This window comes from Myxocyprinus asiaticus, chromosome 14 (genome assembly GCF_019703515.2).
Source record: "Myxocyprinus asiaticus isolate MX2 ecotype Aquarium Trade chromosome 14, UBuf_Myxa_2, whole genome shotgun sequence".
In the NCBI taxonomy this organism is placed as follows: Eukaryota; Metazoa; Chordata; class Actinopteri; order Cypriniformes; family Catostomidae; genus Myxocyprinus; species Myxocyprinus asiaticus.
In genome coordinates, this window is record NC_059357.1 from 25,743,515 (window position 1) to 25,766,763 (window position 23,249).

A 23,249-nucleotide genomic window follows, 5' to 3' on the forward strand; every position below is an offset into this window, starting at 1 on the left:
GTGTAATAATGCTTAACACACAAGAATTTTATAGTCAGCTGCTCACCTCTCACTCTGATAATTTTTTGCCCTTTTCAGTGTCTAAAATCATTTTATCTTCTCATTTTATTCATTTTAGTCATCTCAATTTCTCTCCTTAGTATATACAATGTATTTTTTGTTAGTTTTTTCCTATATCAACCATGCTAAATTCTTTCTTAACCTCCCTCACATTTGCTTATAAAAAACACTTCATTCTATACTAGCCCAGTGTCTCAGTGTGCAGCAGTGTGTTTGTGTGTATCTGAAGTGACCTCCCTCATATTCACACCTCATTGAGACGTTACCTTCTTTTATAGGTCACACGCATCACTCGCTCACCTCTTCACTTACTGCATGCCACATGGCAGACTGTAGACTAAAAATTTCATAAGCTATTAAGATTTTTTTTAGAAAATAGCCATATCTTGAATTGTTTGTTTTTCTTACTCCATTAGCAATTTTCTTGTTTTAAAGGGATAGATCACCTAAAATGGAAAATTCTGTCAACATTTACACACCCTCATGTTGTGCCAAACCTGTATGACTTTCTTTTTTCTGTGGAACACCAAAGGAGATATTAGGCAGAATGTTAGGGACTGACAGCATCAGTTTCCACTGACATTCTTTGCATCTTTTTTTTTTCTTTTCATAAAATGAAAGTTAATGGTGACTGAGGCTGTAATTCTGCTTAACATCTCCTTTTATGTTCCATTGAAGAAAGTCATACTGGTTTGAAACAACATGAGGATGAGTAAATGACGAAAGTATTTTGGGCTAAACTATCCCTTTATATAGTCTACCTCCTATTCCTCCCTTTCACATCTATCACCTCTTTTGCCCTGCCCCTTTTATCTCTTTCCCTCTAATCTCCCTGATGACAGATTTTCATTTTTGATTGTACTAACCCTTTAATTAAATCTAAAAAAATCTAATGAGATTTATGCTGAAAACAAGAAAAATTAAATACAAAAATAACTCAAGATATAATCTCAGAAAACATGTCTTACACAATTTTGTTTCTCAAGTAAATGTATCTTGATTGTAGGATTTTCAGATATGTACATAATGTCCACAGGATTAAATATCACAGGCAAGCCACAGGTGGAGCTAAACTTTGATTCTTTACACACGGCTGCATCTTTGGAGATAACAGCGCATGGAGCAGATTACTGATGACCGACATCTGCATATCTGCTTAATGTGAAGCTTTGACAGTATAATAGAGGTCTCCCCTGCTGAGAACAGACTGTGATGAATGCAGCCCTCTCAAATAAACTCAGACTGCAGTAATGTGAGAGGAGAAACAGGGGTCTCCTGCAGTGAGAGCCCAGATAAATGTGCTCTAAACTCAGATCCCATTTTCTCCAACCAGACCCGAATCTGCCAGCCCCCCTTGCACCGTCTGGAATTCCTAGACGTAACATTCATTATTTACACTCTGTTACTGACAGACTGCTTTCAATATTAAGCACGCATGCGTTAACATGCACACACACTCACACTCACATGCATTTATACCATATTAATTTCATATAAAGTCTTCACTCACACATTTAAATATTCCTTCACATATGCCTACATTAATGAGCAGTAAAAACCAATTGTAATTAATAGCTATTCCTACAACAAATTATTTTTAAATAATTTTCCAATTGGAACTGTTTAAAAGTACACTAAAAAACTTAAACTAAATTGTGGTAACATATAAATTAACTGGTTTTATTCAAGTCAAAAATACTATTTGACATCATTAAATCAACCAGAAAACGTTAGGTTACACCAACAAAAATTATTTTCAGGGTTAGATCAGGTGAAAAGAACTCATTAAAGGGATTGTTTACCCAAAAATGAAAATGTAGTCATTGTTCACTCACCCCTGTTTTTTCATAACCCATGTGACTTTCTTTTTCTTAACACAAAGGGAGAAATTGTGAAAAATTTTTTGCTCAGTGATGTCCTACAATGGCAGTTTATGGTGGCCACCATTTCAAGCTTCATAAAGGACACAAAAGTATAATTCAGAAGTCTAATAAATTATTTTATGTGACTCATGTCTTGTTCTGAAAGAATAAAGTAAGGTTTGGTGAAAAACAAACCAAAATCAAATTGATTTTTTTGTGAAACTCTTGACCAAACATTGATCTTCTTTCCGCATTCATGAGGCTGCACGAGAGCAAAAGTTCAAGCAGCCCACTCTCACTATATGGGCCATTAAAGCGAAAAAAATTTTTTTTTTGCTTCAACAGGACCAGTAGCGATATTAAGAAAGCACAACACAGCTGCAATAAAAACCAGAGAACAGAACTTACAAAACATGCCTGAAGAGTTTGTAGTCAAAGAATAGATGCATTTCTATCCCCAGCCTTATTTGTTTGAACCGGAGTAGTCAGAAATCAAAGAGAAAGATAGAGGAGGCATTAGGCAGCCACACATACACATTTATAAGTTACAGTCAAACAGAGAATGCAGTTTTTTGAAGGTTTCAGATGTTTTGCTTACCGAAAGTTAACAGGAAGAACCAGAGAGAAAGGCAAATGGTGCCGGCATGTGTCACGTCTTCTCCATGCTGAACCGGTGCGTGTGTGACAAAACTCCACCTGAAGAGAGCGAGACCACTGAGAAACAGTCGGTAGGTGTAACATTCTCAGCCAAAACCAAGAAATTTTTAACCGGTAAATGAGATGTTGGCTTCAATATAATGTTATGAGATTGATTTTGGACTGGTACCAGTTCATAATTGACAGGACTGCATGGCGCAACGCCGCAAATAGAAACCAAGTGATCAACGGAATGTCCCATTGCTTATCGCAGCTTTAGGACAAAAACTCTGATTAACATAGAAAAGATACCTTTTATCATGTGTCGTTTGGTGTCTGGTTAGGACACGGTGTGACTGAGGCTGCCTTTAGGCAATTCTATCTCTCTCTTGATTCTCTCTTGATCTCATGAAAATTTATTTCTGAGCACTCCAATTCAAAAATATATGGCTGAACATTGAAATGCATGTATTCTTTGACTTAAAACTCTTTTGTCTGTTCTCTGGTTTGTGTGCAGCTATGTTGTGTTTTTTGTTGTTAATATTGCAGCTGGTCCGGTTGAAGCGAAAACAAAACGGTTTCTCGTTCTATCGGCCCATGTTTTGAGCAGGTGCAGTGTAACTGCTACTCTCATGCACCCTCATGAACGCGCACAGGAGATCAATGGTCAGTCAAGAGTTTCACTAAATAATCAATTAAATTTCGATTTGTTTCTCACCAAACCTTACTGTATGCATTCAGAACAACACATGAGTCACATACAATAATTTATTAGACTTCTGAATTATACTTTGAAGCTTGAAGAGGTGGTCACCATTAACTGCCATTGTATGACATCACTGAGCACAATAATTTTTCACAATTTCTTCCTTTGATAAGAAAAAGAAAGGAAATAATTATGACAATACGGGCGAGGAAACAATGACTGAATTTTCATTTTTGGGTGAACTATCCCTTTAAAGTAACAATTGCAGGTTACCACTTTTTACAGTGTACTTGTATATTTTTAAACTGTGTTTTATGTGTATTATGTGTATATTGTTTTGTGTGTTAAATGTGTTTCACTTAGTTCATATAGTTAAGGTAAACAGATTTGGTGTGCTGTCAATAACGGAGGGACTTGTGCTCTGAGATCCCCCACTGGACTTTCTGACAAAGCAATAAATAGAAAGACAATTTTGAAAAAAATTATTGGTATAGGCGTAATTAAATATAAAAGTGGAGATGGGGAGGTGGAGGGATGCCGGCAGCATTGTCACCTGAGTGAGGGAAGCAGCCAATAAAATATCCTTGGGATATGATTGGAAGGCCTAGATGAACAAGCTCCTCCCAAACTAACATTTGGAACTATATACAACAGTATATTGACAACTGTGTTGTGCACCATGAACCCAAGACTTTTACCTACCTTTACACTGTGATTAAGGTGTAGTGACAAGAAAGTGATTTGATTTTATGTAACTGATTAACTTATAACAGATTACAACAGTTGTTTTAAAACAAAGATAGGCCCTAATAAGAAAAAACACATTTGAGGAATAAAATTATTGCTATAAAACCATTGCATTTTCATGACTCAATTTAAAGTGGAAAATTAAAGCAGGGTAAGTGTGTATTTTTTGCTCTTAGCTGTTTATTTATGGTTACCAAGATGGACTAATACTGTCATGCTGTAGTATTGCTGACACATCCCAACATCCAGAGTTCTATGTTGGATCAAGTTATGCTTCAAACTAAAGACAAATGCAAAATCTGGGACACTAAGAGCTACACAAAAGAGTCCATATAGTTTAAAATGGGCTGAGTTGCCTTTAACATTATCAAGGAGAGGAAGATCACTGTTAAAAAGCCAGTGACCCGGCTCTGGAATACCCTGCCAGGTATTGATTCAAACACATACTGATTCAGACACTCTATGCTGAGTGTAAGTGAGATTCCATTGATTTTGATTGTGTAATCAAACACTTTTTTATGTGTCCTTACTGAACAACAGCAACTCCTTTTATTACTTGGCTTTAAATCAGCATTTGACATTTTATTCTATATATCTACAAAGTAAATCTTAAATTGTTCTGTACTTATGTGCTTCGTATCAGCTCTTGATGTCCACTTTATTCATAACATCTTAAGAGATGGTCAGTGAAACAGGGGTGAGAATGTATTAAATGTGTAGTAAAAGTTTGCTACTGCAGTATTACTTTGGTCTCAGAGCATGCCTGAAAACATTCCAATGCACGACATTTCCCCGAAGCTCACTTTAACTATAAATAATAGAGAAGTTCCCTATCTGTCACTCACTCGACGTTGTGTCGATGTAGTGACACTAGGGGTCACCCTTGGGAGCCCGAGACACCTCTGGTCTTTGATAAAAGGCCAATGAAAATTGGCGAGTGGTATTTGCATGCCACTTCCCCAGACATACGGGTATAAAAGGAGCTGGTATGCAACCACTCATTCAGATTTTCTCTTCGGAGCCGAACGGTCATGCTCATTGAGCTGAATTCCTACTGTTCATTCACCTCTGCTGGATCTGACAGCGCATTTCAGCGGCTTCTCCCTCCTCTGCACTGGTGCACTGCAGAGAACGCCCCTGGGCGTTTCGGCAGAAAAAGAGAGTATATTTTCTGAAAGGGTTTATTTCCTAAAAGAGCGGCACATATGGTCTTTTTAAAGATGCCTTTCCGATTGTGTGTTATTCCTGGTTGCAGTCATTATCTCTCAACTTCGGATGGTCATGATCGCTGTCTTTCGTGTCTGGGCGCGACCCATACGGAGGCAGCGTTCATGGATGGTTCATGTTCTCACTGCGAGAACATGACCATGGCAACGTTGCGGTCACGGCTTGCTTTCATAAGAAACTCCAGCGGCTCCCTGCCTCGGTCCTTCTACCTACGGGTTTGAGGCCAGCGCGGCTAGCACTGGGGGCGATTTGGGGACCCCAATGGGATCACCTCCGCCGGGTATCCCCCCGCGGACCTCCCATTCCCCAGCACGCTCGTCTGCCCTGATCGGGCTTCCGGATGAATCCGCCTCTTGTTTGGAGCCCGCGAAGATGATGAGCTCCCGAGTACAGCATCAGAGAGCGGGCTTGTCCAGTCGGATGCAGAAGCCTCAGCTGGGCTCCCCCCTTCGGGGACGATTGCCCAGTCACAGGCTGATGCAGAGATGACGGACATGCTTTCCCGGGTGGCCACAAGCGTCGGGCTAGAGTGGAACCCTCCGCTCTCCCCTGAACTCTCGCGGCTCGATGATTGGTTCCTGGGCTCGCGGCGCCACTCAAAGCAGCCACACCCCGCTCCAGTGCCTTTCTTCCCGGAAGTGCACGAGGAGCTGACAAAATCATGGGGGGCACCTTTTACTGCCCGGTCCCGATTCCTCAGTTCCCCCACCCTCACTACCCTCGATGGTGGGGCGGCCAGGAGCTATACGGCGATTTCCCTGGTGGATAAGGCGCTCGCGGTGCACCTATGCCCGCAGAGCGCCGCCACCTGGCGCGGATGCCCAAAGCTCCCGTCCAAGCTCTGTAGGTTCACGTCGTCCCTGACGGCTAAAGCCTACAGCGCTGCTGGACAAGCTGCCTCTGCCCTGCATGCCATGGCTCTCCTGCAGGTCCACCAAGCCAAGGTGCTAAAAGAACTGCACGAGGGTAGTTCCGCCCTAGATCTGATGCAGGAACTGCACTCGGCGACCGACCTCACTCTCCGAGCGACGAAGGTCACGGCGCGGTCTCTCGGGTGGACGATGTCCACATTAGTGGTCCAGGAGTGCCACCTTTGGCTCAACCTGGTCAAGATGGGTGAGGCCGACAAGACACGGTTCCTTGCTGCCCCCATTTCCCAGGCTGGCCTATTCGGCGACACCGTCGAGGACTTTGCCCAGCAGTTCTTGACAGTGAAGCAGCAGATGAAGGCTATCTGGCATATCCTGCCCCGGCGTGGCTCAAGATTCCGCGCCCCGTCTGCTCGTCGCCAAGGGTGTCCCCCTGCAGTGACTGCACCGGCTCCGCCGCAGACCGCCCCTTCGGCCCGGCCCCAGCGTGGAGCCCACCGCAGGAAGCAGACACCACCCGTCTCACAGTCGGCCGCTAAGAACCCATGGAGGTCGTCAAAGCACCCCTGAGACAGGCGACCCAGGGTCGAAGAAACCCACTCATCTGGAGCTGGTAAGAAGACCACTCCATCCCCCGGTGGAGGGCCGGGTGGAGAATCTTTTGTTGCCTTTTTGTTTGATTTCGCCGCATGCCCAAGTGGCTGCGGTACCCAATAGTTCACCAAAAGAGCGGTTTCCACCTTCCCTGGGTCACATACTACCGTCCACGGGTTTTTCTTGCAGGATTGGTACTCCAGCGGTGGTCTTCCCGCCCCTGAGCGCCCAGCTGTGGCACACATCCACCCCCGATGTGACAGTCTCCATGGGTCATGAGGACAGGCCTCTTCCTCCCCCGTCCCAGGCTGTTCCGGGGGTGGTCACAAGGAGCCAGATAAGTGCTTCGATGTCCCTAGACTCAGCACGGCCACGACGTGGTGTGGCACCTCGAGCTCCACCCCACCACGAGGCCCCACCTGCTGGTACATCCGATGACGTTGTCCCCTTGGTTCCCCTTGTGCGGAACTTGGATGCATGGCTTGCGCTTTCCAATCCATCACGATGGCTGGTCCGGACCATCTGATTTGGCTACGTGATTCAGTTCACCAGGCGCCCGCCCAGGTTCAGCGGAATCCACTTCACCTTGGAGACTCCACCCTCAGGTGGTCCAGCTGATTTGGAGTCGATTCAGACAGGCACATGTGGACCTGTTCGCCTCCCAAGAATCCTCCCACTGCCCGCTCTGGTACGCTCTGATTGAGGCCCCCCTCGGCATAGACGCGCTGGCACACAGCTGGCCCCCTGGCCTGCGCAAATATGCGTTTCCCCCAGTGAGCCTACTTGCACAGACTCTGTACAAGGTCAGGGAGGATGAGGAGCAGGTCGTCCTGGTAGCACCCTACTGGCCCACCCAGATGTGGTTCTCGGACCTCACGCTCCTCGCGACAGCCCCCCCTGGTGAATTCCCCTGAGGAAGGACCTTCTTTCTCAGGGACGGGGCACCATCTAGCTCCTGTGACCAGACCTCTGGAATCTCCATGTCTGGCCCCTGGATGGGACGCGGAAGACCTAAGCAGTATACCACCCGTGGTGGTAGACACGATCACTCAGGCTAGGGCCCCCTCTACGAGGCGCCTGTATGCCTTTAAGTGGCGTCTGTTCGCTAAGTGGTGTTCTTCCTGACGGGAAGACCCCCAGAGATGCGCAGTCGGATCGGTGCTTTCCTTCCTGCAGGAGAGGTTGAAAGGGTGGCTGTCCCCTTCCACCTTGAAGGTGTATGTTGCCACCATAGCAGCACACCACGATGCAGTCGACCGTAAGTCCTTAGGGAAGCACAACCTGATCATCAGGTTCCTGAGAGGTGCCAGGAGGATGAATCCCTCCAGACCGCGCCTCGTTCCCTCATGGGACCTCTCTGTAGTTCTTCAGGGTCTACAGAGAGCCCCCTTTGAGCCTTTGCAGTCAGCTGAGCTTAAGGCACTCTCCTTGAAGACTGCCCTCCTGACTGCGGTCACTTCCATCAAGAGGGTAGGAGACCTGCAAGCGTTCTCTGTCAGCAAAACGTGCCTGGAGTTCGGTCCGGGCTACTCTCACATGATACTGAGACCCCGACCGGGCTATATGCCCAAGGTTCCCACAACCCCTTTTAGGGACCAGGTGGTGAACCTGTCCCAGGAGGAGGCAGACCCAGCCCTATCATTGCTGTGTCCGGTGCACGTTTTATGCATCTATTTGGATCGCACACAGAGCTTTAGGATCTCTGAGCAGCTCTTTGTCTGCTTTGGTGCACAGCGGAAAGGAAGCGCTGTCTCCAAGCAGAGGATCGCCCACTGGCTCATTGACACCATAGCTATGGCATATCACGCCCAGGACATGCCGCCCCCGGTAGGGCTACGAGCCCATTCTACCAGGGGTGTAGTGGCCTCCAGGGCCCTGGCCAGGGGTGCCTCTCTAACAGACATTTGCAGAGCAGCAGGCTGGGCAACACCCAACACCTTTGCAAGGTTCTACGACCTCTGGGTGGAACCGGTTTCGTCCCAGGTAGTGGCACGCAAAACAAGCAGATAAGCCCGGGATAGCCGGTCTGGTGTATCGCTTGCACATAACGCCTTTCACCTCTTCTGAGCTGAAGACATGCGCCATTAATTCCCAATAGTGTTCACAAACTATGTTCCCTGGTTGACTTCCTCCGAGCCCTGTGGCAGTCGAGTTTTTGGAGAGACTCGCTGCCGGCCCAGTACACGTGCTAACTAAGAGCCCTGTTCTGGGGTAGGTGCTCCGCATGTGGTGGTTCCCTGTAAGGTAACCCCATGCGATAGATATCTTGTGCCCCTCTTGCCACAACGCTGAACTACCCGCTGAAATGGCCGGACCTTGTCTCGGCTCCTCAGCATAAAACCTGAATGAGTGGTTGCATACCAGCTCCTTTTATACCCGTATGTCCGACTATCACACAATAGATGAGGCAAAGCAGACTGAACTGAGTACTTTATTAGTGTATTTTCCTTTATGAAAGTGGAGGAAATATCAGTGCATGGGAAACATGACAAAACAAATGATATAGCTAACAATCTCAATATTTTAAGTGGTGTTTGCTAAGGCGACCCTCACCATTACTATTGCGCATGTCAGGGTTAAGGATTTGAACAAAATCCATATTGCACCACACCTTAGCACCGTGGCACAGCATCACTGATGTAAAAATCTGGTTTCATCACTACAGTCTCTTTTTTCTGTGTAAATCTGGCTCTTCTATGCAGATCTGTCATGTTAGGTTGACAACAACCCACACAGAGAATCAAACACTCAACGCTGGCCAGCCACCAAAATGCACCAGCATATTCATAGTCTTTGAATATCAAGTGTAGCCCACAAGAAATGTCAAGTGGGCTCACAAACATGACAGTAAAACTTTCATTCAAACAACAGGCATCCCCCACCCCACGCAGTACTGACCAGGGCATCATCCACCTTTTTTTTTTTTTTTGAGGGGTTACTAGTGGCCGTCCTGACACACTTTGTCTTGGCAGCCTAGACAAGATGAGAAATGACCAAAGAAAGTTAAAAAACACTTTTTAACAGCATAATATGTGTATGAAATGTCTTAGTCTAGTGGCATAGTTTTTGTTTAGTGTGCAAGGGACAGGGTTCAAATCCTGACTTCATATGTATCCAAGCAAAATTGCAGCTTATTTTTCACGGTATGGAAGAGGGCAGCTTTGACATTTTGTTAATGACTCCTTTTGTGTTTCACTGAAAAAACTTATGAAAATATTATGCATTAAAATCTACTTGGCTCAAGGCATGATGCTTCTATCTTTGGAGACTTTATAATATTCTAAATAAACTCTACAGGTATAAAGGTCTGTGAAAGCGGGTAACATTCATACTAGCTGCTCATTTTCCTTATCAAGTCTGCTTGGCTGGTTTTGTTTGAGATCTCAGTAGAAATGCAGCTGGATAGCTGGCTAGATCGCTGCCTAAACACAGCACAGTCAGCAGACAGAAAACAGTGTGGATTTACAGGGAGCCATGAGTCATAATCCAGCGCCCTGGGCTTTAGAAGCGCCTGTTGCCCTTCTCAAGACGGTATCAAAGCGAAACACCTTTGAAATCCTTATTGACCTTGAAATTGTTAACACAGCAAACACACAGAATGGCCATCCAGAGCTGTAGTTACACAATCAGTCCTGCAGGGACACTTGGTAAATTGGTGTAAGTACCAAGTAAATTACTTTATAAAACCACAGTATGTGTAGGAGTCCTCTGAAAGAATAACAAGTTGGAGCAAGTAGAGATATTTGTTCTGTTCCAAAACCTAATGAGCAGCCTACTGAGGCAGTATTTTAAGACATCATAGGCAGTTCCAGATGCGAAGGCTGTTCCAAAAGGTAGGCAACTTAATTATTCTGCCTCTTATGTTACCTCATTTTAGTCAAATGCTAAGACAGCAACATATGTATCCTTTACAGAGAAGACAATCCCAGAATGCATTCCCTGGTGAAATATACACTGATGAGCCAAAACATTAAGACCACCTGCCTAATATGCTGTTGGTCCTCCGCATGCCACCAAAACAGTGCTGACCCACTGAAAAATGGACTCTACAAGAACCCTGAAGGTATCTGGCACCAAGACATTAGCAGCAGATCCTTCAAGTCCTGTAAGTTGCGAGGTGGGTCCGCCGTGGATCGGACTTGTTGGTGCAGCACATCCCACAAATGCTCAATTGGATTGAGATCTGAGGAATTTGGAGGCCAGGGCAACACCCTGAACTCTTCATCATGTTCCTCAAACCATTCCTGAGCAATGTGTGCAGTGTGGCAGGGCTCATTATCCTGCTGAAAGAGGCCACTGCCATCAGGGAATACCACTGCCATGAAGGAGTGTACCTGGTCTGCAACGATGTTTAGGTAGGTGGCACGTGTCAAATTGGCATCCACATAAATGTTTCCTAGCACAACATTGCCCAGAGCATCACACTCCCTCCACCGGCTTGTCGTCTTCTAACAGTACATCCTGGTGCCATCACTTCCCCATGTGAACGGATCACAAGTACATGGCCATCCATGTGATGAAAAAGAAAACGGGACTCATCGGACCTCCAAGGTCCAGTTCTGATGCTCGCGTGCCCATTGTAGGTGCTTTCAATGGACTAGTGTGCTTCGTTTTAGGAGTGCTATTTGTATGAAGCGTGGAGTTGCTGCCTATAGAGTGCTCCAAATCATTCACTTATGAGGTTCCAAGACCATTTTGGATGCTGCCTTAGAAGGGCTTACTATGTTTTGGAACAGAGGTCTGAAATATATTTCCCAATTCATTTGCTCTATGATCCTGAAACAATAAATTTAGAGCCATCTCTACCCTTTTTCATAAAAGTAAAAAGTGCACCGATGGCATTCTGAATGGTCTGTCATGAAGTGTTCATCCACCTTGGCAGAGATCTCCACAGCAAGAGTCTGGATGCACCACATTATAGGGTATTAGAGTGTCCAAACTGCAATTAACTTCCTGTCCAAACCATAACATTGAATGATATCTTTTGCTAGGCTTTGCATTATGGTGTCCATGAAATGGTAGTGCAGAGAGTGCTCTTGGTCTTGCACGGACTTTCTTCTGCCCACACATTATCCAGTGCTGATAAAGCATTTAATAACAGATCGATATCTAATATATCAGGCCTACTAATTATAAAACTATTGTCAGCTTAACAGCAGAAGACAAGAGACCTGGATCAACTTACACTGTATGTGGGTGTCTGACATTAAAGCAAGCAGAATTTGGAAAAATAGGACAGAAAAAACTATATACAATATGCACTTGTCTTTTCAGAAAAGTATATATCACTATTGTAAGAACTGCATCACACAATATGAAATACATAACATTTAGCCTATTTGTTATTCTTGAACAAAGGTATTCAAATAATTGGAAATGATTATATTATCATTTAAAATAATTAAATAATTATATATAATTAGTTAAGTTTCAAGATAGTGATACAACATACACATTCTTACTTTGACATTTATACCACATTTGATGTTCACAATTCTGGATAGGTACAGTATGTTTGAACATGTACTGATATTCCAATAAACTAATGCATAACATAATTCAATAATACTTGTTTCAAGAAAGTTTTTTCTTCTTTTTTTTTTTTTTTAATCTATGTGTGGTGCTCTAGACATATAAAAATAAATGTCATAATGGCATATCAACCATCCATGCGTTTATGGTACTGTAGGTATAAGCAGAGACTATTGTGCTCTACAGAGAGGGAACAGGGCTGTGTATTGACTGATCTTTATCTGTACAATGAAGATTTATTAGTGTATACCTGCCAAGCTCCCGGTGGTTAAAGTTTAAGGGGCCAACAACACTTTGACTGAAACGCCTTGGCAAAACAAACCACCAGAGGGGCCAAGGCAAGCACCGGGGAAGGAATTTCAATGGAAGCCTGCGCTATTGTTCCTTGACCTTTCTAAATGGTCCTTTACTAGAGAAATAATGTTACTGAAACATTGAAGGCACACCAAACACACACATTCATAAAAACACAATATAGACGCGGTCCTACCAGAAGGGGGTCATTAACTGTCTGAACGCCTTCTCAAACCACCTCAGTACCCTCAAACTCTGCTTTCATGTTAACATCCTCCCTTCTAACTATCAGCTGTATTCTCCTCCCCCTTGACAACCAACAACTCTCTGCTGCGACAACCCCCAACCCCACACAAACTCCCAGTCCACACCGCACCATTAGCCCTGTTCCCAAGAGACAATGTTTAAGTTTATGAGCATCTACACTTATAACAACAATCAGTCTGCTGGTTTGTTTAGACCATTTCCCATTTCACTTCACAAGGTGCAAAATAGAGAAAAAAAATTTTTAAAAAGAGAAAGAAAATTCTGTCATTTACACTCCCTAATGTTATTCCACACACATATGACTTTCTTTCTTCCATGAAACATGGGACAGCCTCAGCCAACATTCACTTTCATTACACGTAAAAAAAAAAAAAAATCAAATTTAAGTGAATGGTGACTGCACATTCTGCCTAAAAATTTGTTTTCACAGAGGAAACAAAGTCATAAAAGTTTGGAACAAAATAAAGGTGAATAAATTTTCATTTTTGGGTGAACAATCCCTTTAAGAATAAAATACAGTATATTATTTTATGTATTTAACCACAGCTAAGCCCTGGACATCGGAATGTATAGTGTTTCTAAAAAGCATGTTTAATGTTTTACTTAAAAAATTTGATTTATTTTCATTTTTCACGACTGTTCTATGTCCCAGACATTCATAACATACAGTATAAGCTTTCTGAAGTTCATCTAAAATTTCTGGATAGGGATGTTTTAGCACCTCCAATTCAAATATACTAATACATCATATGGTGCAATTAAACTTGTTTAAAGACAGTTTTAAAAAGCACAGGAAAAAAGAGACAATGGGGTCACCAACAATTGTTCAGTAGACAAAGCCAGACATGAACAGACACATTAAAACACACTCCACACCACCAAACATGTATAATAACATGGATACACACAGTCCAACCACACACAAGCAGTCTAAACACACACATAGTCCCTCACATTGACTGATTAGCATTTCAATAGTATGACCCCTTTCCCCTCTAACAGATTACCACACAATCCAGCCAGGCTCAAGTCATTCATTGAACTTGTCATTCAAGGGCAGGTGTAGTCTTTTGGAAAGAGATGATCATGAATTCCAGCACACTGCACATAGCCATTACATCATACACTAAATCACAGTTAAGCTAAACATTTTACACTTAAATGTAGAAAATTCAAAAAATTAAGTTGTCCTTTGGTCTCTGAGCTCCACATTTCATTCCATTGAGCTTTAACTCTCTAAACAAGTGCTATTAGGTCTAAAAGAGATGGAGTTCAAATTCTTGAAAATCTAAGACAGTGTTTCCCAGTCTTTTTTGTCTTATGTACCCCCACATCCCCATCAGTAAGGCTAAAGTATTCCAAGAAAATAATGTATGCTGAGAGATTATTGCAGAGCATCTAAATTGATCCTTCACACATAAAGAGAAGTATATGAGAGAAAGAAAAGAAAGATGGAGTGATTTCGAGTCCTTACAGGAACAATAGACTTTACTTGGCTGCAGCAATCACTCTCCCATGCTAGTTTTCTCTTCTAACCACCATCATTCTCTCTCTCTCCCTTAGCTCTGATCAAAGCGCAGTGCCTCCTCTTACCCCGCTGCTCAGTACTGAAGATCCATCTCTTCCATCCTCTCCACCCGTGCTGGTTAAGCCCCCATCAGCTGAGGACATCCAGGATTTAGTGACTCCGTCTCCCTCCAGGATCCCCACCCTCACCACAGTCCAACAGGTGAAATCAAAGTACCTTGTTGTAAGAATTTGTTCTCCTGTAAATGGGTTGCTTCAGGTTTATTCACAAAACAGGAGACACCTATCCACTGCTAATTTAAATTGGCTTAGCCCTCCACAGAGTTTCACTCGCACACACACATATGCACACATACACACCAACCGATCATGCACATTCAGCCACACACAAGCAGAGATGGACAGAGACGCAACTGATCTGGCAACAGTTGTTGGGGTTTTGGCCACTCCTCCCAGCAAATCACCTCCCCTACACCTCCTGTCATACTCCCTCCCTCTCTCTGCCTCGTTCTCTAGGTTGTTGCTAGGAAACTATTCAGCTGAGCCGTCTCACAGCTGTGGCATCGAGCAGAGCATGAGTGCTCCATTGCAACAGACACGCGGTTATCTTAAGCCTAATCTCAGCTGTGTTGCTAATACTGTCTCTACACACAATTACAGATAATTAACCTTCTTCCCAAAACAGCACTGTACAGTAAATAAAGCAAAAAGCTAAATAAGATACCGATAAATACACAAATTAATAAGAAATGGATCATGTGATGGCTTGAAAAAAAATCATGCAGTCCTTATAGTAAGAATAGGCCAAGGAACTCTTATATCTTCTGTAAAGTGTTTATGGTGTTTTACTGTCATGTTGCATGACAAAGTAATTCAGATCCTACAGATATAGCCGCACACATCTAAAACCATAAAGCCAAGCATTTTCCCTCCAAAATTTCAATAAAGCATAAAGACATTACAAAACATAAATGATCAGAAGTATTACATTACTTTTGTCTGAATGGATTAAACACAGAAATTGTGCAAATCAAGTGTCCTAACACTTCATATGGAACCCTAACAATCAGACGCGGCAAAACCAATGGGCTTTTCAAATTTAAAATTGATAACCTAGGGTTAACATAATCCTGGGTTATCTTGTTCTGTTTCACACTGTTCACTTTGCCGTGAGTTAGTAAAAGTGGCCTTGACCCACATTTTAATTTAAAAAAAAAAAAAACATGAACCCAGGGTTAAACGTGGCCTTGACCCATAGTTACACAAAAATTAATTCAGGGATAAAAGTGTTCTTAACACAGGGTTAAAACTGGCCCTTGACCCACAGTTATAAAAAAAAACATTATCCCAGAGTTAAAAGTGGCCTTGACCCATAGTTACAAAAAAATAATTAACCTAGGGTTAAAAGTGGCCTTGACCCATAGTTACTCAAAAATGAATCAATGGTTAAAAGTGGCCTTAACCCAGGGTTAAATGTGGCCCTTGACCCAAAGTTACAAAAAAACATTATCCCAGTTAAACGTGGCCTTGACCCATAGTTATATTTAAAAAAAACATTAACCCAGGGTTAAAAGTGGCCTTGAACCATAGTTCCACAAAAAACTGTGGTCTTAACCCACAGTTAAAAAAAACATTAACCCAGGGTTAAAAGTGGCCTCAACCCACAGTTACAAAAAATATATTAACTAAGGTTTAAAAATGGCCTTGGCCCACAGTCACAAAAATTTACCCAGGATTAAAAGTGACCTTGACCCACAGTTAAAAAAACATTAACCCAGGTTTAAATGTGGCCCTTGACCCATAGTTACAAAAAACATTAACCCAGAGTTAAAAGTGGCCTCGACCCACAGTTACAAAAAAATACATTAACCCAGGTTTGAAAATGGCCTTGACCCAGAGTTACAAAATAACTTTAACCTAGGGTTAAAGGTGGCCTTAACCCATAGTTACACAAAAATTTACCCAGAATTAAGTGACATTGACCCACAGTAAAAAAAAAAAAAGAAAAAAAAAGAAAAGAAAAACATAAACCCAGGGTTAAAAGTGGCCTCGACCCACAGTTACAAAATATATATATATATATATATATATATATATATATATATATATATATATATATATATATATATATATATATATATATATATATATATATATACATAAATATATATATATATATATATATATATATATATATATATATATATATATATACATAAATATATATATATATATATATATATATATATACACATTATCTCAGGGTTAAAAGTGGCCTTGACCCACAGCTATAAAAATATTAATTTAGGGTTAAAAGTGGCCTTGACCCATAGATACAAAAAAGCATTAATCCAGGGTTGAAAGTGGCCTTGACTCACAGTTACAAAAACATTAACTCGGGGCTAAAATTGGCCTTTAGCCACAGATACACAAAGACTTTAACCCAAGGTTTAAAGTGACCTATTAACCCAGGGTTAAAAGTGACCCTGACCCACAGTTAAAAAGACATTAAATGAGAGTTAAGCATGGTGTCAAAAGTATTATTTTACAAATAATTTAATATTTTTTTTAAATAATTTATTAAATATATTAAGAGATTCCTCTAACAGTTCTCAATAATTTACAGCTGCAGTGAGCTCTTGCTTGAGGCGAATTTAGGTGAAATAGAAATCCAATCAATGGTGAACATTTCACCAAAAATGTTCACACTCCTAGGGCTGTGAGTGAGAAATCTCACATGTGCATGCTGACTCTGTGTATTAATGCATATGTGTGCATACTGTATGTGTGAAAATGGCATGTGTGGCTGTCATTAAAGGTAGATTAACAGAGCTATGGGCGTTACAGATTACAATAAAGAGATGACAGAAGCACAGAACTGAAAATGAGGTTCCGGATGCATGTCCGTGCAGGTTTATAAGATTTCTTATGCATCTGTGTTAGAGAGAGAAAGAGAGAGCAATACTCCTCCGTACCAGCTATATAGTCTGTATCAGTGATGCCCCACTTTCCCATGATTCCCTTGAGTTCAGTGCACAGCATCAGCGCCAGCAGTCAGTTTCAGTCAAACAGCTCAAATTGGACCTCTTACCTTTTACATCCTCAGCTCTCTCTTTAAGAGCTACAAACACCTCTTCAAACCATCTCACAACCAAAATACATTACATATTATCTCTGCCACTATGATGCTGTAGGGATACTGATACAGGCTGAGCTTTAACTATGAGAAGAAGGGAGAAAGACGGAGAGAAAAAAGGGAGGGTGGAAAAAACAGAGGATGTTTTTGGAACATGAGGGTGTTGGCTGCAGATGAATAGATACTCAAACAGCCATATCACTGCAGTTTAAATTGGCACTCAGGTCATGAAGCTGTTTTTATACCTATACAACCAAATGCAATTTCATATTAGCAATGTTTTACAGTTTTAGCTAGATTGTAGATTTTCAAAATACAATGTGAAGAGATGCAATTGTTATTTCAGCAGGTGGTTGATCTCCACCTGCTTCCTGTAGTCAGGTCTCAAAGGACTCACAATCATAGAAAATAAACAAGTGTACAAAGTTCCTGCTGGAACATGAAAGGTGTAGTTAGACCATTATTAAATACACAATTCTTTTTTCTTTTTTTTTTTTACATTACAGACTGACCGCATTGTGAATTCGGCAACAGTAGGTCGAAATATTTGATGTAATTGGTCTGTGCTTAGCAAAATTTGACTGCTCCCCAGTGGCCGAAGGTGGAAGTATTGTTGAACGTATGGGCACATGTGAGGTTCAACTGAAATGTCCACAGAATGGCGCAATAAGTGAGTTGTATTTTTAGTTGGAAATTAGGGGTGGGTATAAATATAATTTTTTTTGATGCATCGCAATCTTCATTTTAACTATCTCGATATTGATTCTTAAATCCCAAGATTGATCTTATACTTCGTGCACAGCCCTCTACAATGAGAGTAAATCACTTGCATCTGCAACCAAATTTTGCACTATGCAACTAAAAATGTATATATTTGGCAACTGGCTGGTAAATGTTTAGATTTCACTCACCAGTAAATGAATTGTAGTATAGTGGTGGAGTATTCAGCAGTGAGATCCTTTCACTGCGTGTTGAGAGTAAAAGTTGTTCCACTGACTTGAGAGCCGAACGGTGACGTAACGGGTTACGTGGCTATGTGGTAGTTTTATGTGACTACCTCAAACATAAACAAATATTGCACATCACTGTGTTTGTGTTGCCTACAGTTTTAACTCCTGTTTTTTTAGGATATATTTAAACACACAGAGAAATTCAATCCAAGGTTTTTTTTTATTTTGCAAATATAATAAATTACTGAGATAAGCTGCAGAAGACACCAGCGATTCGGTGTTTATCTCAAGCGAGACTGATTGAATTCAATGTTCTGGTTAGTTAGCTGGATGGTCGTGCTCCCTCCACTGCCGCTTTTGCTTGGGTCTCTTGTGGTCCCTGTACTCTCTTTAAAATGTTACATTTGTTTATTATTTGGTCAGTCGAAGCCGGTGTGCATCATTTATTGCCGTATCTCCTTATAGACCTTTTTTTTCCCTTTGCGATCTCTCTAGTTTATCTTGGACCTCCGTAGAAGACCATATCGCAAGTAGAGCTTGTTACCTCCGTGTTTCCTGAATACTTTTGATGTCTGACATTTTTGTGGGGTTTTAATTGTTGTTATACAGTAAAAAAGTACTCCTTTCAGCAGACGGTAGTTACTGTTGTTGTTTGGAAAAATACCTGGTGATGAAACATAATTACCACCGACGTAATTGGCTTCTGTGTCGAGGCTAGCAAGCTTTTGGGGCCAGTGCGGAACCAGATTTTCCACCCCGGAATGGCCTTTACTGCAGTGAAAACGCGCGGAACAGTTCGAGAATTCGCACTGGCCCAGGAACCCGCCCCTGATACATGTTGGTGGAAAAGGGTTATGAGGCTGCTAACACTAGAGGGAAAGGTGAAGATATTTGTATTAATGCAAAACTGCCTGATGGGGGATGAAATTTTAGAATCAACCCATTTCCCATGTGCTCATATTGTGGTCCAATCACTTAGCCTCACAATTTGAGGTGTCATACATAACTGTAGTGCAAACTGTGTGGGGCGAGTTTTGCGCCAAGGTTTAATACTTTAGGATCTTGTTCAGATCAAAAACCCTAAGAATGAGCATTAAGTATTAAATAATGAAGAGAGATAATAAATAAATGCATATATGTATATATATATATATATATATATATATATATATATATATATATATATATATATATACAGTTGTGCTCAAAAGTTTGCATACCCTGGAAGAAATTGTGAAATTTTGGCATTGATTTTGAAAATATGACTGATCATGCAAAACAACTGTCTTTTATTTAAGGATAGTGATCATATGAAGCCATTTATCATCACATAGTTGTTTGGTTCCTTTTTAAATCATAACGGTAACATAAATCATCCAAATGGCCCTGATCAAAAGTTTACATATGCTTGAATGTTTGGCCTTGTTACAGACACACAAGGTGACACACACAGGTTTAAATGGCAATTAAAGTTTAATTTAATTTGAGAGGGGTCAACAAGTATTGTGCTCCTTGAAACAACCACACCGTCTTTTTCCAGAGCAGCCTGTATTTCTCCTGAGGTTACCTGTGGGTTTTTCTTTGTATCCTGAACAATTTTTCTCACAATTTCTGCCAGGGTATGCAAACTCTTGATCACAACTGTATATATATATATATTTATATGGTATCAGTCAGAATTACAGTCTAGTACCCCAAGACTGAAAACAGAATACATTTAGTTTTTTAACTAAAACTGCTCTGCTGCATAGAAACAGTGTAATGTGTGAGTGATAACTTCAGGCTTTAATTTAGATAGAGAAGCCCCCCACTAGGTGTGCATGTGAGCAAGGCTTTTATCTCTTCTAACGCTATTTTTCTCTCTTTCCCACCCTTGTTGTGATTGACAGTGCATAGATTAGGAGACTGCTGGAATTTGCTTAATGTATTTCATAAGAGAAATAGGGGGAGAAAAGAGAATAAAAGAGGGAAGCAAAGGGTGGGGGCGGGAGTCACAAACAGTCCACTCTTTAATCAAAAGCAATGAGCCAAAAGGCATGAGAAATCAGACAAACAGACACACTGACTGGACAACGGAAAATTAACAATCAGTTAAAAAAAAATCCAAACAAATGACAACAATCCTAAAGCTTAAAATGCTTAACGGAAGTTTCAAATGTTCATAGCTACCAGCACAGAGTGGACTGGAAAAGGAAAAGGAGAAAAAGTGAGAGAGCGAGAGGCAGAAAGAATAGCAGGAGAGGACACAGTGAACCCCCTTGGCAGTTTGAGCACAGTGTGCATACAAATGACTGTATTCCTCCACTGTCTAAACCAAAGCAAACAGATCTCCTAAAGAAAGTCACAAATAACGTAAACAGCTACTGCATAAAGACCAATAGACATCAACACCAACAATGTCTACTCAACTGATCCTCTCAGTCTTCTTTAAGAAGATCTCTGTGGTTGGTTGTGTCTACAGCATATCTAACAATAGAGGACCACTATAACTCTGAATGTCAGAAGGAAGTGCCTAGCATAATGTAATGGCCGTAACATTGAGGTGAGGAGTTTCCTGAAATAGCTTTTGAATTTGTTTCTAGAAAAACAAGGGGGCTGAGTTTAGATGCAGGTTTTGTAGCAAGAAAGTAGCCAATGTCCCATTTAATCAATATACAATTAATCAGTGCTGTACAAATGGCAACATACACTCACTGAGCACTTTATTAGGAACTCCTGTACACCTAGTTATTAATGTGATTATCCAATCAGCCAATCATGTGGCAGCAGTGCAATGCATAAAATCAGCAGATGCGGATCAGGAGCTTCAGTTAATGTTCACATCAACCATCAGAATGGGGAAAAAATGTGATCTCAGTGACTTAGACTGTGGCATGATTGTTGGTGCCAGATGGGCTGATTTGAGTATTTCTGTAACTGTTGATCTCCTGGGATTTTCATGCAAACAGTCTCTAGAATTTACTCAGAATGGTGCCAAAAACAAAAAACATCAAGTGAGTGGCAGTTATGTGGACGGAAATGCCTTGCTGATGAGAGAGGTCAATGGAGAATGGCCAGACTGGTTTGAGCTGACAGAAAGTCAACGGTAACTCAGATAACCACTCTGTACAATTGTAGTGAACAGAATAGCATCTCAGAATGCACAACACATCTAACTTTGAGGCAGATGGGCTACAACAGCAGAAGACCACATCATGCACTTTATTAGGACCACAGTGTTCCTCAGTCAAAAGACTGGACACACTTGACTGAATTTATGTTTCTTAATATCCTTAAAGGTGCTTTAAGCGATTTTACCCATTCTGATTCCACGAGACTGAGCCGTCGGATTAGCCATGGCCCCTCTTCCCAAAATGCCGCACTCCAAAAATACCAAAATGAGCTTTATTGAGACCGACATCGTGCAGAAACGGTTGTTAAAAACATCAACAGCAAAATAGCTCCCTCAACTGACAAATGTTATGAACAACATGGCTTAAAAATGGTAGTAAATTTCAATAATTTGCTGCAACTACAACACTAGGAGAACATGCAAAATGATTGACATGTCGAAAGCATCATTGTCCACGGTCTGCGGACACATTTTTGTTTGCTGCTTACAGAGTCTAGCGGTGTCACAGAGACTGGTGAGATATTTTACAATATCTTGCTTACAGCACCTTTAAAACTTGACATTAGTTTTGTAGACAAACATAAAGTGTGTTTTTTTTCTTTTTAGAATCAGAGGTGCTGATACGCTGTGCCGAGGTTCTGGAACATTAACCCCTGGTTATGACTATTTTATAAAAATGTGGAAATAGTAAATGCATAATGCTGACATTTTATCTAGTAATGATGTCAACCAACCTCAATCTCAAGCTGTGCATGAGTTTGAGGTTGGCTTCTTAGTGGGAAAGCTTGTCATAATGTGTGTTATTTTATATTAATTCAGTTACCTGGCTACTCACACCAACCACCCAAGCAGAGAGAGCAGAGGAGACGAGAGGAGATAAAGTAATAAGCTGGACCACTGGCATGTTGAAAGCTTGACGGCAGTGATTGGACTGGTCTGGTTGTAGTACAGCACAACGTCATCCAAAAATGGGACGCTTCTATAATCTGACCTGAAGTAAATAACAAACTCATACGTAGTGGCAAGTTTTTTGATTTCCTTAAATTTGGCACACACATTACATGCAATCTCTCTCTCTCTCTCTCACTGTATTGCAAGCACTTCATCTGTCTTTAATATTTTGATATTTAACAATTTTTCTTATCTCAAATATTAAGTATTTTGTGTACAATATTAAGTCAAGTATTGACAGCTGCTGTAACATCCTGCCACTCAGCATTCTCTTTTGTTATTAAAAACACCCAAAGATACCAGTATATTTTTGAGCTTCTACTTCTAGAAGTAGAACCCTGACTTCATTAATGGTTCCTTTTTAAACTCTCTGCAATAGTGAAACATGAATTGAGAAACACAGTGTTATTTATATGCATGTACAGTACTTTAAGTTAATGAAAGAAATAAAAGGTCAAAATTGATACTATTTGATTAAGTTTAAGCATTTAACATAAATAGACATCATGCTGTGTTTTTATATGGTTTGAAAAAAAATGTCAGTGAAAATCAATAACAGTGTGCCAAATGTTGTCACTTAATAAAAAAAAAGTTAATTTCTGACAGTGCATTATGAACATGGAATACCTAAAATGTGAAATATTATGAGGCTCCAGCTGTTAAAATGTTCTAGGCCTCATAATTCTTCACTTCTGTGACTCCTAGACACCTTCCTCATGTTACTTAACTAAAGGAAGGTGTTTGAGAATCCATAAACATCAACACGGCACATCCCTTCC

The 23,249-nt window shown here is 41.3% G+C and overlaps 1 protein-coding gene across 3 annotated transcripts in view; it reads right to left on the reverse strand.

Moving 5' to 3' along the window:
- Positions 1–23,249, reverse strand: part of LOC127451324 (rab11 family-interacting protein 4A) — a 75,571-nt gene that overhangs the window by 21,182 nt on the left and 31,140 nt on the right. Inside the window, exon 1 of one of the 3 annotated variants that reach the window (XM_051715915.1) lies at positions 14,388–14,724. The exons of 1 other annotated variant lie outside the window; for it this stretch is intronic. In XM_051715915.1, coding sequence (XP_051571875.1) covers positions 14,388–14,465 — 78 coding nt within the window. In that variant the 5' untranslated portion in view covers positions 14,466–14,724. Of the gene's footprint in view, positions 1–14,268; positions 14,725–23,249 lie in introns of those variants that run through there. One more of the 3 variants, XM_051715916.1, reaches the window with a different exon arrangement.